The sequence below is a fragment of the Moschus berezovskii genome, chromosome 1, assembly GCF_049115385.1.
Source record: "Moschus berezovskii isolate FMDL1 chromosome 1, NW_MosBer_1.0, whole genome shotgun sequence".
Classification (NCBI taxonomy): domain Eukaryota; kingdom Metazoa; phylum Chordata; class Mammalia; order Artiodactyla; family Moschidae; genus Moschus; species Moschus berezovskii.
The window spans coordinates 37,437,141-37,451,652 of record NC_142460.1 but is presented as its reverse complement, the minus strand read 5'-3'; the positions used below and the strand labels follow the sequence as shown (position 1 = coordinate 37,451,652).

The 14,512-nt window shown below is 36.8% G+C and overlaps 1 protein-coding gene across 2 annotated transcripts in view; it reads right to left on the bottom strand.

Annotated features, from left to right (window-relative positions):
- The window catches only part of TMPRSS15 (transmembrane serine protease 15), a 140,973-nt gene that overhangs the window by 54,336 nt on the left and 72,125 nt on the right, over positions 1 to 14,512 (bottom strand). For both annotated transcript variants that reach the window (XM_055417759.2, XM_088837087.1), the window contains 3 exons: positions 12,440 to 12,529; positions 8,802 to 8,927; positions 6,195 to 6,335 (listed from right to left, as the gene is read on the bottom strand). In XM_055417759.2, coding sequence (XP_055273734.2) covers positions 6,195 to 6,335; positions 8,802 to 8,927; positions 12,440 to 12,529 — 357 coding nt within the window. The remainder of the gene's footprint in view (positions 1 to 6,194; positions 6,336 to 8,801; positions 8,928 to 12,439; positions 12,530 to 14,512) is intronic.

Here is a 14,512-nt window from a genome sequence, read left to right as displayed (position 1 = left end):
TAATTTTCAGTCAGACAGAGAAAGGTCAGTATCATATGACATTACTTGTACGTGGACTCTAAAATAATGATACATATTTTATCCTTTCTGGTGCAACGTAAGATGGTAAATGGATTGGTTCTTTAATTTCTCTTTCTGATCTTTTGTTGTTAGTTTATAAGAATGCAAAAGATTTCTAGATATTAATTGTGTATCTTGAAACATTATCAAATTCATTGATGAGCTCTATTATTTTCTGGTAGTGTCTTTATTATTATTTATGTAACTGACCCAACACTGTAGTCAACTATACTCTAACAAAAACTTAAAAAAAAATTAAAAAGAATACAAATGAACTTATTTACAAAACAGAAAGAGACTCTCAGGCATAGAAATTAAACTTACTGTTATCAAAGGGAAGAGTGGGGTAAAGAGAGGGATAAATTAGGAGGTTAGGATTAATATGAACACTGCTGCTGCTGCTGCTAAGTCACTTCAGTTGTGTCCGACTCTGTGCGATCCCATAGACGGCAGCCCACCAGGCTCCCCCAAGAGCACTGGAGTGGGTTGCCATTTCCTTGTCCAACATGAATGCTACTATATATGAAATAGAAAATCAACAAAGACCTACTGTACAGAACAGGAGACTGTGCTCAATATTTTGTAATAACCTATAAGAGAAAAGAATCTAAAAAGGAATATATATATAATATTTGTAACATATAAATGAATCTCTGTACTATATATGTGAAAATAACACAATATTGTAAATCAACTATACTTCAATAAAAAAAGAAAGTAGAAAAACCTGAAGATCATTTTAATTTGGTGAACAGACATGGGACAATATTAAACAGCTAGTAACTCAACTTGCAGTTAATATAATATGCTACAAGAGCTCCGGGAGTTGGTGATGGACAGGGAGGCCTGGCGTGCTGTGATTCATGGGGTCGTGGAGAGTCGGACACGACTGAGCGACTGAACTGAACTGAACTGAACAAGTTTTTAGTTTAATTTGTATTTTATACTCACTGGAAATAAACATTGAAAAATGAATTTTATTGTAATGACAAAAATATAATTAGAATAAATTTGAAAAGCATACAGTACTCCACAAAAGTTCCTTCCATGACATCTTTGGAAAAAAGTTGGGAAGCCCACCTCTCCAAGAGAGTAACTATTAGGTATCTTCTTGCTCATGTTATAATAGAGAACCAAGCACATAATTGTATTTCATTCAAATACAAATGATACTGATGTCACCCATTTTCTTTATTGCAGAAGTTTCTCTTTGAAAATTTAGAAATATCACTCCACTGTTTTAAAATATTTATCATGAAATGACTAAAATATAAAGCTGAACTGGTTTTTAACATCTTTAAAAACTGATTCTGCTTATTCTCCTTTAAATTTTTATGAAAACTTTCATTTAAAATTTAAAATTTTAAATATGAAATGTTTTAACACTGATTCCTACTTATAAATTTTTACAGTAAGCAATCACATTTCATGATTTTTCAGACACTTTAATCAGATCTAGAAATTATATTGTTTTTTTCCTATTATAACTTTCACTGTTAGTTTTGATTGGCTCTCTTCCTTTGGGAATGACTATTACTTTCAATTTGTGGGTTGGCGTTTTTCCTGTATGCACACCAGAGACTTCACATATTTCCATCTCTTTACCTATTGTTTTTGACTCTTGATCATGCTTTTTGTGCAGTGTTTTTGTGAGAATGTGGTATTTTGGTGTAGAGTTTTTGAATAGGTATACGATTGACTAAAACCTGTGCAGTTCACACCTTACCAAAAACCTCTGATAGAGTCAGAAATAATAATTTGGTTGTGGTAGAGTTTCAACAAGAAATTCCTCTTCTCAAAGAGAATAGGCCATAGGCATAGAAAAGTGACTTAATCCAAAACAGGTGGTCTCAAAATGGCCTTGATTCCTACTTTTCAAAGGAGTGATTTAATTATCTCCTGTTAGCTCTTATGCAATATTGCATAGGAACCTGAAATGTTAGGTCCATGAATCAAGGCAAATTGGAAGTAGTCAAACAGGAGATGGCAAGAGTGAATGTAGACATTCTAGGAATCAGTGAACTCAAATGGACTGGAATGGGTGAATTTAACTCAGATGACCATTATATCTACTACCGTGGGCAGGAATCCCTTAGAAGAAATGGAATAGCCATCATGGTCAACAAAAGAGTCAGAAATGCAGTACTTGGATGCAATCTCAAAAATGACAGAATGATTTCTGTTCATTTCCAAGGCAAACCATTCAACATTACAGTAATCCAAGCCTATGTCCCAACCAGTAACGCTGAAGAAGCTGAGGTTGAACGGTTCTATGAAGACCTACAAGAACTTTTAGAACTAACACCCAAAAAAGATGTCCTTTTCATTATAGGGGACTGGAATGCAAAAGTAGGAAGTCAAGAAACATCTGGAGTAACAGGCAAATTTGGCTTTGGAGCACGGAATGAAGCAGGGTAAAGGCTAATAGAGTTCTGCCAAGAGAACGCACTGGTCATAGCAAACACCCTCTTCCAACAACACAAGAGAAGACTCTACACATGGACATCACCAGATGGTCAACACCGAAATCAGATTGATTATATTCTTTGCAGCCAAAGAGAAGTTGTATACAGTTAGCAAAAACAAGATCAGGAGCTGACTGTGGCTCAGATCATGAACTCCTTATTGCGAAATTCAGACTTAAATTGAAGAAAGTAGGGAAAAACCACTAGACCATTCAGATATGACCTAAATCAAATCCCTTATGATTATATAGTGGAAGTAAGAAATAGATTTAAAGGACTAGATCTGATAGATAGAGTGCCTGATGAACTCTGGACGGAGGTTCGTGACATTGTACAGGAGACAGGGATCAAGACCATCCCCATGGAAAAGAAATGAAAAAAGCAAAATGGCTGTCTGAGGAGGCCTTACAAATAGCTGTGAAAAGAAGAGGAGTGAAAAGCAAAGGAAAGATATAAGCATCTGAATGCAGAGTTCCAAAGAATAGCAAGGAGAGATAAGAAAGCCTTCCTCAGCGATCAATGCAAAGAAACAGAGGAAAACAACAGAATAGGAAAAACAAGAGATCTCTTCAAGAAAATTAGAATGCCAAGGGAACATTTCATGCAAAGATGGGCTCGATAAAGGACATAAATGGTATGGACCTAACAGAAGCAGAAGATATTAAGAAGAGGTGGCAAGAATACACAGAAAAACTGTACAAAAAAGATCTTCAGGACCAAGATAATCATGATGGTGTGATCACTAACCTAGAGTCAGACATCTTGGAATGTGAAGTCAAGTGGGCCTTAGAAAGCATCACTAGGAACAAAGCTAGTGGAGGTGATGGAATTCCAGTTGAGCTATTTCAAATCCTGAAAGATGATGCTGTGAAAGTGCTGCACTCAATATGCCAGCAAATTTGGAAAACTCAGCAGTGGCCACAGGACTGGAAAAGGTCAGTCTTCATTCCAATCCCAAAGAAAGGCAATGCCAAAGAATGCTCAAACTACCGCACAATTGCATTCATCTCACACGCTAGTAAGGTCATGCTCAAAATTCTCCAAGCCAGGCTTCAGCAATATGTGAACTGTGAACTTCCAGATGTTCAAGCAGGTTTTAGAAAAGGCAGAGGCACCAGAGATCAAATTGCCAACATCTGCTGGATCATGGAGAAAACAAGAGAGTTCCAGAAAAACATCTATTTCTGCTTCATTGACTATGCCAAAGGCTTTGACTCTGTGGATCACAATAAACTGTGGAAAATTCTTCAAGAGATGGGAATCCCAGACCACCTGACCTGCCTTTTGAGAAACCTGTGTGCAGGTCAGGAAGCAACAGTTAGAACTTGACATGGAACAACAGACTGGTTCCAAAAGGAAAAGGAGTATGTCAAGGTTGTATATTGTCACCTTGCTTATTTAACTTATATGCAGAGTACATCCTGAGGAACGCTAGGCTGGAAGAAGCACAAGCTGGAATCAAGATTGCCTTTATTGAGGTTATTGAGAAATATCAATAACCTCAGATATGCAGATGACACCACCCTTATGGCAGAAGGTGAAGAGGAACTCAAAGCCTCTTGATGAAAGAGGAGAGTGAAAATGTTGGCTTGAAGCTCAACATTCAGAAAACAAAGATCATGGCATCTGGTTCCATCACTTCATGGGAAATAGAGGTTGAAATAGTGGAAACAGTGTCAGACTTTATTTTTTTGGGCTCCAAAATCACTGCAGATGCTGATTGCAGCCTGAAATTAAAAGACACTTACTCCTTGGAAGGAAAGTTATGACCAACCTAGATAGCATATTAAGAAGCAGAGACATTACTTTGCCAACAAAGGTCCGTCTAGTCAAGGCAATGGTTTTTCCAGTGATCATGTATGGATGTGAGAGTTGGACTTGAAGAAAGCTGATCGCCGAAGAATTGATGTTTTTGAAATGTGGTGCTGGAGAAGACTTTTGAGAGTCCCTTGGACTGCAAGGAGATCCAACCAGTCCATTCTAAAGGAGATCAATCCTGGGTGTTCATTGGAAGGACTGATGCTAAAGCTGAAACTCCAATACTTTGGCCCCCTCACATGAAAAGTTGACTCACTGGAAAAGACTCTGATACTAGGAAAGGTTGGGGGAGGGAGGAGAAGGGACAACAGAGAATGAGATGGCTGGATGGCATCACCGACTCGAAAGACATGAATTTGAATGAACTCCGAGGGTTGGTGATGGACAGGGAGGCCTGGTGTGCTGTGATTCATGGGGTTGCAAATAGTTGGACATGACTGAGCGTCTGAACTGAACTGAAGTGGATTTTTTGGTTGATTCATGTCAATGTTGTTTATAAATCCTAAGTAGGTGTATCTAATACCAATCACAAATTCCATAAGAATAGCATCATTTTCTAAGCTACCACTTACTCCCATCTGAGTAGCTTGGACAGTAACAATTGTTATGAGTTATATTCAGGGCCAGAGGACAGATAAGCTACAGGTCACTTTTCACATTTGCAGTAATGTTCAAAGCACACAGCTTTCTGGGATGAGGTCTAGGTTGTGAGTAGAGGAACAGATATTTGTACAGATGACTCTAGTATTAGAGAATAGGTCAGATGATGATTGATACTACAGTCATACCTCTTTTCTAGACATTCTATTTAAAGACATACAGACCATAGTTTCTTATGGAAGGGAAATGTTGATATAGGAAGCCATGTGTATTCTGTCTTCCTGACATATTTCCACCAAGAGAACCACTAAGTAGTGGGGCAGAGGTATTTTAAAAAATCATAGTTCAGTGGGAGCAGCAAGCTATAAAAATTCTCTTTAGACCACTGAAAGCAGAGTTAAATCTCACATATATGAATGAAAATATCTGTATCTGTATCTACATCTATACCTACATCTCTCCATGATGAGCAGGCAGGTCATGATTTTGTTTTTCCTGTTGATTATGTTATGGATGTAATAAAAAATATAGGGTAAGAAGGTTGTGAAAAGTGAAAGTGTTTGCTGCTCAGTTGTGTCAGACTCTAGGATACCCCATGGACTTTAGCCTGCCAGGCTCCTCTGTCCATGTGATTCTCCAGGCAAGATTACTGGAGTAGGTTGCTGTTCCCTTCTCCAGGAGATCTTCCCGACCCAGGGATCGAACCTGGGTCTCCTGTGTTGAAGGCAGACTCTACCATCTGAGCCACCAAAAAGGTTGTGCATTACAGCAAATATCAGCATCAAATTCCGTCTGCCTTCATGACCGTGCCTTTTCACACTGTCTGTCTCCAAAAAGTTGATGTTAATTTTTTAATTGGATGTTGTTGGCATTCAAACAGCTCATTTGCTTGTTTTCCTGCTGTTCTCTGAAAACGTTCTTGGCAAAAGGAATGTGATGGACAATCCTTCTTCCTCACAGTGCCAAGAAGCTCCCCTTTACAGTTTAAAATGGCCCTCTTCAGTATACAAGATGCACAACTCTATATAGCTGTGAAGTGAGAATACGTCTGCTGAAAAACCCGTGTGGCTTCCTGCTTTAAGCAAAGTCAGCTAGTGGTTAATCAGGTGTAAAGGAAGGAAGAGACTCTCCTTTAAGATGAGGAAAAATGAATGAATGTACTAGAATGCAAACTTTGAAATTAAGTTCTGGCTGTTTCTATTGTTTGGCTCCAAAACTTATAAGGCAGCCTGTAATCCCACGCCTACTTACCTGGAATCCCCAAGCCATAGCCAGTAGTGAAATTTGCTTTAAATCCCCGTTTTACCAACATGTTATCAGTGATAAAAAGCACAGTCATTCGGTTGGTGGTTGAGAACACGTCCTTTACTGGACCAGGACCTGTGTACACAGCTGCTCCCAAAGAAAATGGGATAATCAGTGAGATAATCATTTGACTCTAGAAGGAAATGTACCCTTTTTCTTAATTCTGTCTCCCAGATATATATAACATGCAGCGTGGCTTGCTCAAGAAGCACCCACACACAGGTAAACGTGTGCTGCTGCTGCTGCTAAGTCACTTCAGTCGTGTCCGACTCTGTGTGACTCCATAGACGGAAGCCCACCAGGCTCCCCCATCCCTGGGATTCTCCAGGCAAGAACACTGGAGTGGGTTGCCATTTCCTTCTCCAATGTGTGAAAGTGAAAAGTGAAAGTGAAGTCGCTCAGTCGTGTCCGACCCTTAGCGATCCCACGGACTGCAGCCTACCAGGCTCCTCCATCCATGGGATTTTCTAGGCAATCGTACTGGAGTGGCTTGCCATTGCCTTCTCCCCAGGTAAACGTGTACATTCTCTTATATTCTAGAGACTGCTTCTAAGAAAGCCAACTTCTCTGTTGATCTTTTCCAGTATTACTTAAGGTTTTTGCAGCTCTGGAATTTAATGATGAAATTACTCATAATATTGTCTAACTTAGCACCAGTACTATTCAAAGCTCATACTACCCCAGAAAATTATTTGCCTGCTTTTAAAGACCTTTATAAAATAATGGAGATTATAAATAATTTTTAAAAAATTTTGTCTCAATAAATTCAGTCTGAATTTTTATCTTAATAAATCAATTGCCTTTTTAATAAATTTTTGTTTAAATTCATTTGATAATTTTTTTATAAATTGAATCACTAACCTTATCTGAAAGATACATTAGAGACAGATAATGTAGACCTAAACGGTGGTATTCAATTTTCCCCCCTCTAATCCCTAGGGCTACAGGGCTTCATAAACAATAAAATCTTCTTGGTAACCTTTCCACTCTCCAGGGTATCTTCCCAACCCAGGGATCAAACCTAGGTCTCCCTCATTGCAGTCAGATTCTTTACCAGCTGAGCCACAAAGGTGGCCCTGTTAAAAAGTACTGGCTTCAGTTAATTTAAAAATACATTCATTGTGTTAATGAATATTAACACAATATATAATTCCAATATATTTTATGCATTGGAATACTTGAAAGTGATTCTGTATCAAAAGAGCTTCTTGCTGATAAATTTGAAACAATGATTATGAGATCCTTTTGGAATTCTCATTTACTTTTCAATGACTGATGGAAATACTAAGGTGAAAGGATAAAAACTGATTATTCTTAGATCACGAGAACAGAAATTTTTATTAGAAAGACAACGTAAACTGAAAATGGAAAAACTACTCAAAATGCATTTATAACTGTACTGAAAATCAAGCGTGAAGTTCCTCAGTTCTTGCTGGTATGAGGCAACGTAGTCCGCCGAGACTTTCATTGTGATTTGTTTTGTGTGTGGCTCTCCTCTCCCAGGAGACTTTTGAGAGTCAGACGTGGCTGAGCACACGCACGAAGCACAGTTAGATGAAACACTTCTGAAAAGTGTGCTGTTTTTGTGTTCCAGTTGACATTTCATGTATTTTCATAGTTTAATGCATGACTTATCAAGAGACACTTCTTTCTTAAAAGTTGGTAGTTGTTTAATATTAGCCATTCTATTTCATAGAACTTTATTGTATTAAAAGGTATTTATGATCTAGGTATAATAACTTCTTCTCGAATAGTACACTTTTCCTCCATGTCTATTAAAAATTAATGATCAATAAATGATTGGGAAGAATCAATTTGATCAATTTTTGACTCATTCTCAGATATTTATATAGAAGCAGCTAGTACTAGAGACACAATCAAAGTAATAGTGAAACACAATGTAAGTATCATTTTAAAATTTTGCATAATAAACATAATTGATCCTTCAGTATGAAATGAAATAAAATGTACTATAATAGTTATCTTTGGGCATACAATGTACACATAATGTGTAGAGTAAAAAACTGCATAGTGGATGTTCTTGGCTTTTAGTCTCTAAAGTATAATGCTTATTATAGTAGTAAGTTAGTATCACTAGGACCTGCCAACTCAAAACTGTGAATCCTGGTGTACCAAGAATTCTCAAGAATATTTTTTTGTCATCGTTGTGAATGCTCCCCATATTGGAAATGCCACATACAATTTGATGTGTTATTCTACTGTTGTGTTTTCACTTTGCTCTTTGTAAAAAAGTGACTACATGTATTGAGAAATTCTCTCTCCATGGGCTTCCCTGGTAGCTCAGCTGGTAAAGAAGCCGCCTGCAATATGGGAGACCTCGGATCGGTCTCTGGGTTGGGAAGATCCCCTGGAGAAGGAAGCAGCTACCCACTCCAGGATTCTTGCCTGGAGAATTCCAACAGAGGAGCCTAGCAGGCTACAGTCCATGGGGTGGCAAAGAGTCGGACACAACTGAATGACCTTCACTTTCATCTTCTCTCTCCATCAGTCTGTCTTGAGCCACTCAACTTTCACAATAAACTGGAGACTCACCTAAGAACAAGGAATCGTCTCCTTCACCATCTCTGACTTCCACTACATCTGCAATATTTTCCAGGTCAAATTCTTGAAAGTGAAGCTGAATATTTTTTCCCTTTTGTGCATTTAAATTCCAAACACCTTAAAAGTAATAAATAATAAAGTTAGTTTAAACATACTTCTTTTGATTTCTCTTAACTTCAATCTTCTGAGAATTTCAAATCACTTTCACAAATCTTTTCTTCATTTTATAAAACCTAATATTCCAAACTATTTGTCTGTGTGAAGAAGTATTTCATCTATTCTAGAATACTTATAGTAAAATTTCAACTAAATTTGAGATCATTTACTCTAATTGAATTTATTTTATTCATATAAATGAAACATTTTCATCAAAGCTTGCAAATAGCCTTTTACTCCTACAATCTAAAATATATGAATGTCAAAAGATGTGAAAAGTCTCCTTTCATTTATTTTATTTCCAAGATTAAATGTAGAGGAAATGTAATTAAAATGTAATTTGTAGGGCAACTAAACTTTAATATATCTTTAAGTAATTGTTGCCATTATTTATATATGTCATATGATGGCAGTTCCTTTTGAAACAAGACAAAAAAATATTTATAGCCTTAGTATCAGGAATCCCTGGTGGCATAGCGGTAAAGAAACTGCCTGCCAAAGCAGGAGACGCGGGTTCAATCCCAGAGTTGGGAAGACCCCCTGGAGAAGGGAATTGCCACCCACTCTGGTATTCTTGCCTGGGAAATCCCATGGACAGAGAAGCCTGGGGAGCTATAGTCCATGGGGTCCCAAAAGAATTGGACACGACTTAGTGACTAAACCGCCACCACCAGCCTTAGAGTCAATAAACACTCCTTGCTTTTTATTGATTCCTTAAATAATTTAGTCTTTAGATTTTGCTCCAGAATTTTTTTTCATTCTACATGAATTTCTCACTCACTCTTAAGGAAGTCATTTCACTGACACAGTAATGACCTCTAAGTTTTTATCTTCTACATTTTTTTGAGAAGTAGATCCATTTATCCAGATATTTACTGTGTATAAATGTAAGTATCTCAGACTCAACAAGTAATAAAGGGAACAGTGATCTCTTTCCCGAACTCATCCCTTTTTTCATTCTTCCTATTTCAGTGAACAGTACCACTAATTGTCCACTCATAGTTTTCTACACCAGAAGCCTCCTCATCTTCCTTGACCTCTCTCCCCCCATATACAATCAATTACCAGGGCTGCCAATACTAGCTCCTACATCCCCGGGATCCCAATTGCCTTCTCAGTCTCCAATGCCACTATCCAAGTTCAAGTCACTGTTATTTTTCATCTCCTAATTTGTGAGGCTAATTTCTCCCTTACAACCTATCTCTGATCCTACAATAGAATTTGTTGTTCAGTCACTATGTTGTGTCCAACTCTATGCAACCCCATGGACAGCAATACAAAAGAATGGAGCCATCTAAAATGCAAACTTGATTTTATCACTATTTTCCTGTAAGACATTGGAAGTCTCCTCAGTGCTCTCAGAATAAAATTCAAACTGCTTAACATGGTGTGAAATAACTTCACATTTCATTTTCATTTGTTATCATTATTTAATTTTGCTTGAAGTTTCAAGAAAAAAATCAAGGTCTTCTACTTCTCAACTTTTGTATGTTAAATACTTCTTATGGTCCTGCACAGCTCCTGTCTTTGCCCTTATTACAAACAGGACCTTAGACATTGTGTGATGCCTGACAACTTATCTGAATCCTTATCTAGACTGAGTTGTTTATTTCTTCTCTAGTCACTTCAGTACTTAACAAATAAAGCACTCAAAAAAGATATCATGAATAAGTTAATAAATTTAAAAAATGTCTCCAAATTGTTCTTTCAATGTTCCACTTATTTTTGGATACTTTTACATCATTACTTTGTACAAATGATAATGTAACAATCATATTTTTACTTTATTACTTTGTACAAATGTTTAAAAGATAGTTTCTATGCTAAGTGGAGATGATAATCTCTGATTCCCCATACAAGTCAAATTAGATTAATGGTTGTTTATTTTTTTAATCAGATATCTCCCTATAATAGTGACTCTATTATCCTATCAAAATGATATGATCTCTGGATCATTTGAATGAAGAAACATTGACATTTCTAATAACACATTTTTCACTGTCACTGGGGTATTTTTTTCACTGGTAGAATTTTCCGTTTAGGTTGGTGGTGCTATCAGAGGCCATGGAAGGCAGGGGAAGAACATGTCTGTTTCTCAAAATACTAGTGTGGAATCTTTGGAGGGATGGGCCATGGAATCTCATCTTTAACACAAGCAATCTCTGTGCAGTTCTAATGAGTGTCTCCACTTAGGACTAATGACCTAGATATAAACTTTATCTGGTTTTATCATACAAGCCTCTTCTCTCTAAACTTGGGAATTTTTAGTATCCTTCGTATTAGTTCATCCTTTATATTGAGATATATTGGGACTGCTTCCCTGGTGGTTCAGGTGGTAAAGAATCTGCTTTGAATGCAGGAGACCTGGGATTGATTCCTGGGTGGGGAAGATCCCCTGGAGAAGGGAATGGCAACCCACTCCAGTATTCTTGCCTGGAGAATTCCATGGGCAGAGGAGTCTGGTGGGGCTATATAGTCCATGACTGAGCAACTAATACTTTCAGTTTATATTGGGATTCTAATCACTGCCTGCTTTATGCTCTTTAATCTGTAGTTATAAAAGATATATACATATATATATAGGTCCCTTTGCTGTCCACCTGAAACTATCAAAACATTGCTAATTGGCTATATTTCAATGCAAAATAAAAAATATAATAACTTAAAAAAAAAAGAAATTGTGGAGGCCAGAAGTAGTAAAACACTATAAAGTGCTTTGAAAACAAAACAGAAAACTATCAACCCAGAATCCTTTAATCAGCAAATGTATCCTTCAACAATGAAAACTAAATAAAACCATTTTCAGAAGAAAGAAAACTAAGAGAATTCACTGCCAGTAGACCTGCTTTAAAAGAAATGTTAAATAAAGTTCACAGGGAAAAAAAATGATATCAGAGGGGACCCTGGAATGCCAAGAAAGAAGGAAAAGTAACAGAAATGGTAATATCTGAGTAAATAGAATAAATTTGTTCACCTTTTACACTTGTTAAAATAAGCATAAATAAATAGCATTTAACATTGGGAAAAAAAATGATGTGGGTGTCACAATTGGCTCTTTGCTTTATGTACTTTCCACTGATCTTGTACTATGGAGCTCACACTTGTTAAACACAAGATAAACAATATATGCATGATCAAGGAGACTGGTATCTGGAATAAGGCTACTATCTCTTTTACTTGTTTTTTTAAACTTTTAAATAGAAATATCATAATATCACCTGTTTTAAAGAATTATTGTAAGAACTGACTAAAATAAGTTATATTAAGCACTAGTGTTGTGACTGGCATAAAATAAATGCTAAAAAAGTTAGTCATTAATCATTGTTATTCTTCTCATTATATTACATGATCTCATAGATGTAGTAGTTGTATCCAGATATAGCAAATTTATAATCTAGTTTGCTGTGTCAAGGGGAGAATCTAACTTTGATATACACATTTGTTTTCCATGATCTGGAAAAGAAATGACTCACAGAAAGCCTGATTAGGGTAGTTGTTTGGGAAGTTTATAGACGTGAATGTTGTATTTGGCTCCCATAGTTCATGAGGCCCTCCACAGTCCGCTGAAAAGGAAAGCAATGAAAAATCATTAGTAACATAATATTTATTTCAGAGCTGTATATTATATGCCAGCAAATTTCCAATTTTATTTCTTGGAATACTGGTTTTGGCAGATACATTTTAGAATTTGTGTAAGGAAAACTATAGGCTAACAGGTTTCTTTACTGAAGAATTTCTTAAACCCTTATATATTTTTATGCTCTTTGTGATTCCCAAAGAAGGCATAATAGTGTTCTGCATTTTCCAAAATTATCTGGGCAAGGAAACAATTTTGACAAGCATCTTTTATAGGTAGACTTCATGAAATAAAGTATCAACTCCTTGCTTTAGAAAAAATAGATGAATCTTTGTAATGGAACAAATACAGTATATGCCTCTCTCTTATGAGAACGACTAGTAAATAACTAATCCTATCATTTCTTGTTTATTCTTCTTTTTTCCCTACTTTTCTTTAGTAGAGAAGCTTCACCATTCTGTATACTGTATTGAGGCATTTGATGGTCAAGAAAGGGAGACAAACACAATTGCTACTTTCTAAATAGTTCCCCTAGATTGCCTGGGAGTGAAGTTGGGACTGAACTAAACACAAATTTATAAGAAAAAACATAGCGCCTATCTTCCAGTTAAGACTATGATGCTTTAAGTAGGTAAACTAACTTTTTGAAATTCCTAACCTACTTCATATTTATATATCTTGCTTATTAAAAGAACATTCTAAAGTAATGTAAAAATTCCTCAGCTACTTTAAGTATTCCAGTTCTTACTTTTTAATATCATATTATATTTAAGATCAAAAGAATAAAAGTAACCTAAGTAGAAGAATATAGAGACTCAAGATAAGTATATATTTTCCTATTATTAAAGCAGATGATAATGATATGGCTTAGTCACTCAGTCATGTCCAACTCTTTGCAGCCCCATGAACTGTAGCCTGCCAGGCTCCTCTGTTCATGGGGATTCTTCAGGCAAGAATACTGGAATGGGTTGCCGTGACCACCTCCAGGGGATATTCCCAACCCAGGGATGGAACCCAGGTCTCCCATACTGCAGGCAGAGTCTTTACTGTCTGAGCCACCAGTGAAGAGGAAGAATACTGGAGTGGGTAGTATATCCCTTCTCCAGTGGATCTTCCTGACCCAGGAATCCAATCAGAGTCTCCTGCATTGCAGGCAAATTCTTTACCAGCTGAGCAACCAGGGGAGCCTGATAATGGTATACTTACTCCCAGTAACATAGAAGTCAGATTAGAGAAGAGAAAATCAAATGTCTCTACATCTGCAGCAGTGCCTTCTATCAGACTCTCTTGTTTAATCCCTCTTTCACATGTCATCTGCCTTATTTATTTGGATCCTTCCAATTTATGTGCATTTTTCAAGCTTGTAGGTAATAATGTTCTTGATTTGGGTTTTGTGATATGCACAATGGGACAGAGACAGTTACTTTGGCTCAAACTGGTGTCATTGCCAATATATCCTGTTCTGGAAGGTGATAGGGCTTGGCCTAACTTATATGAACTCCTGCGACTGGCTTATCCAGAAACAAATGAGTTCAGCAGGAATAATAAAATCTTTCTAAAAACTCGTTTGCAAAATGTCCATGCACATTGTCTCATCTGGAGAGAGAACATGGTGTGCGAAAGGAAGATGTGTTGTAGCTGGTGGAGTAAAACGGTTTCTCTGAGTTAGTTTCTCATCTTTTTGAGACTGGGTCTTCTCATATATAAACTAGATATACATTAGAGATTTTCAAGGTTGTTGTTAAAATCATAAATAATTTATGAAAAATGCCTGGCACATTTAGTACTGATTTTCAATGCACCTCTGTGAAATAGGTAATTACTCGGACACGACTGAGCGACTGAACTGAACTGAACTGAACTGATGACTATTTCAGTTTTAAATGGGCAATCCAGACTTTGGAGGTATTCCATTACTTGCTAATGCTTTGCACATTCAGTTAGTGTCAAGGCTTCAACTCAGTTAACC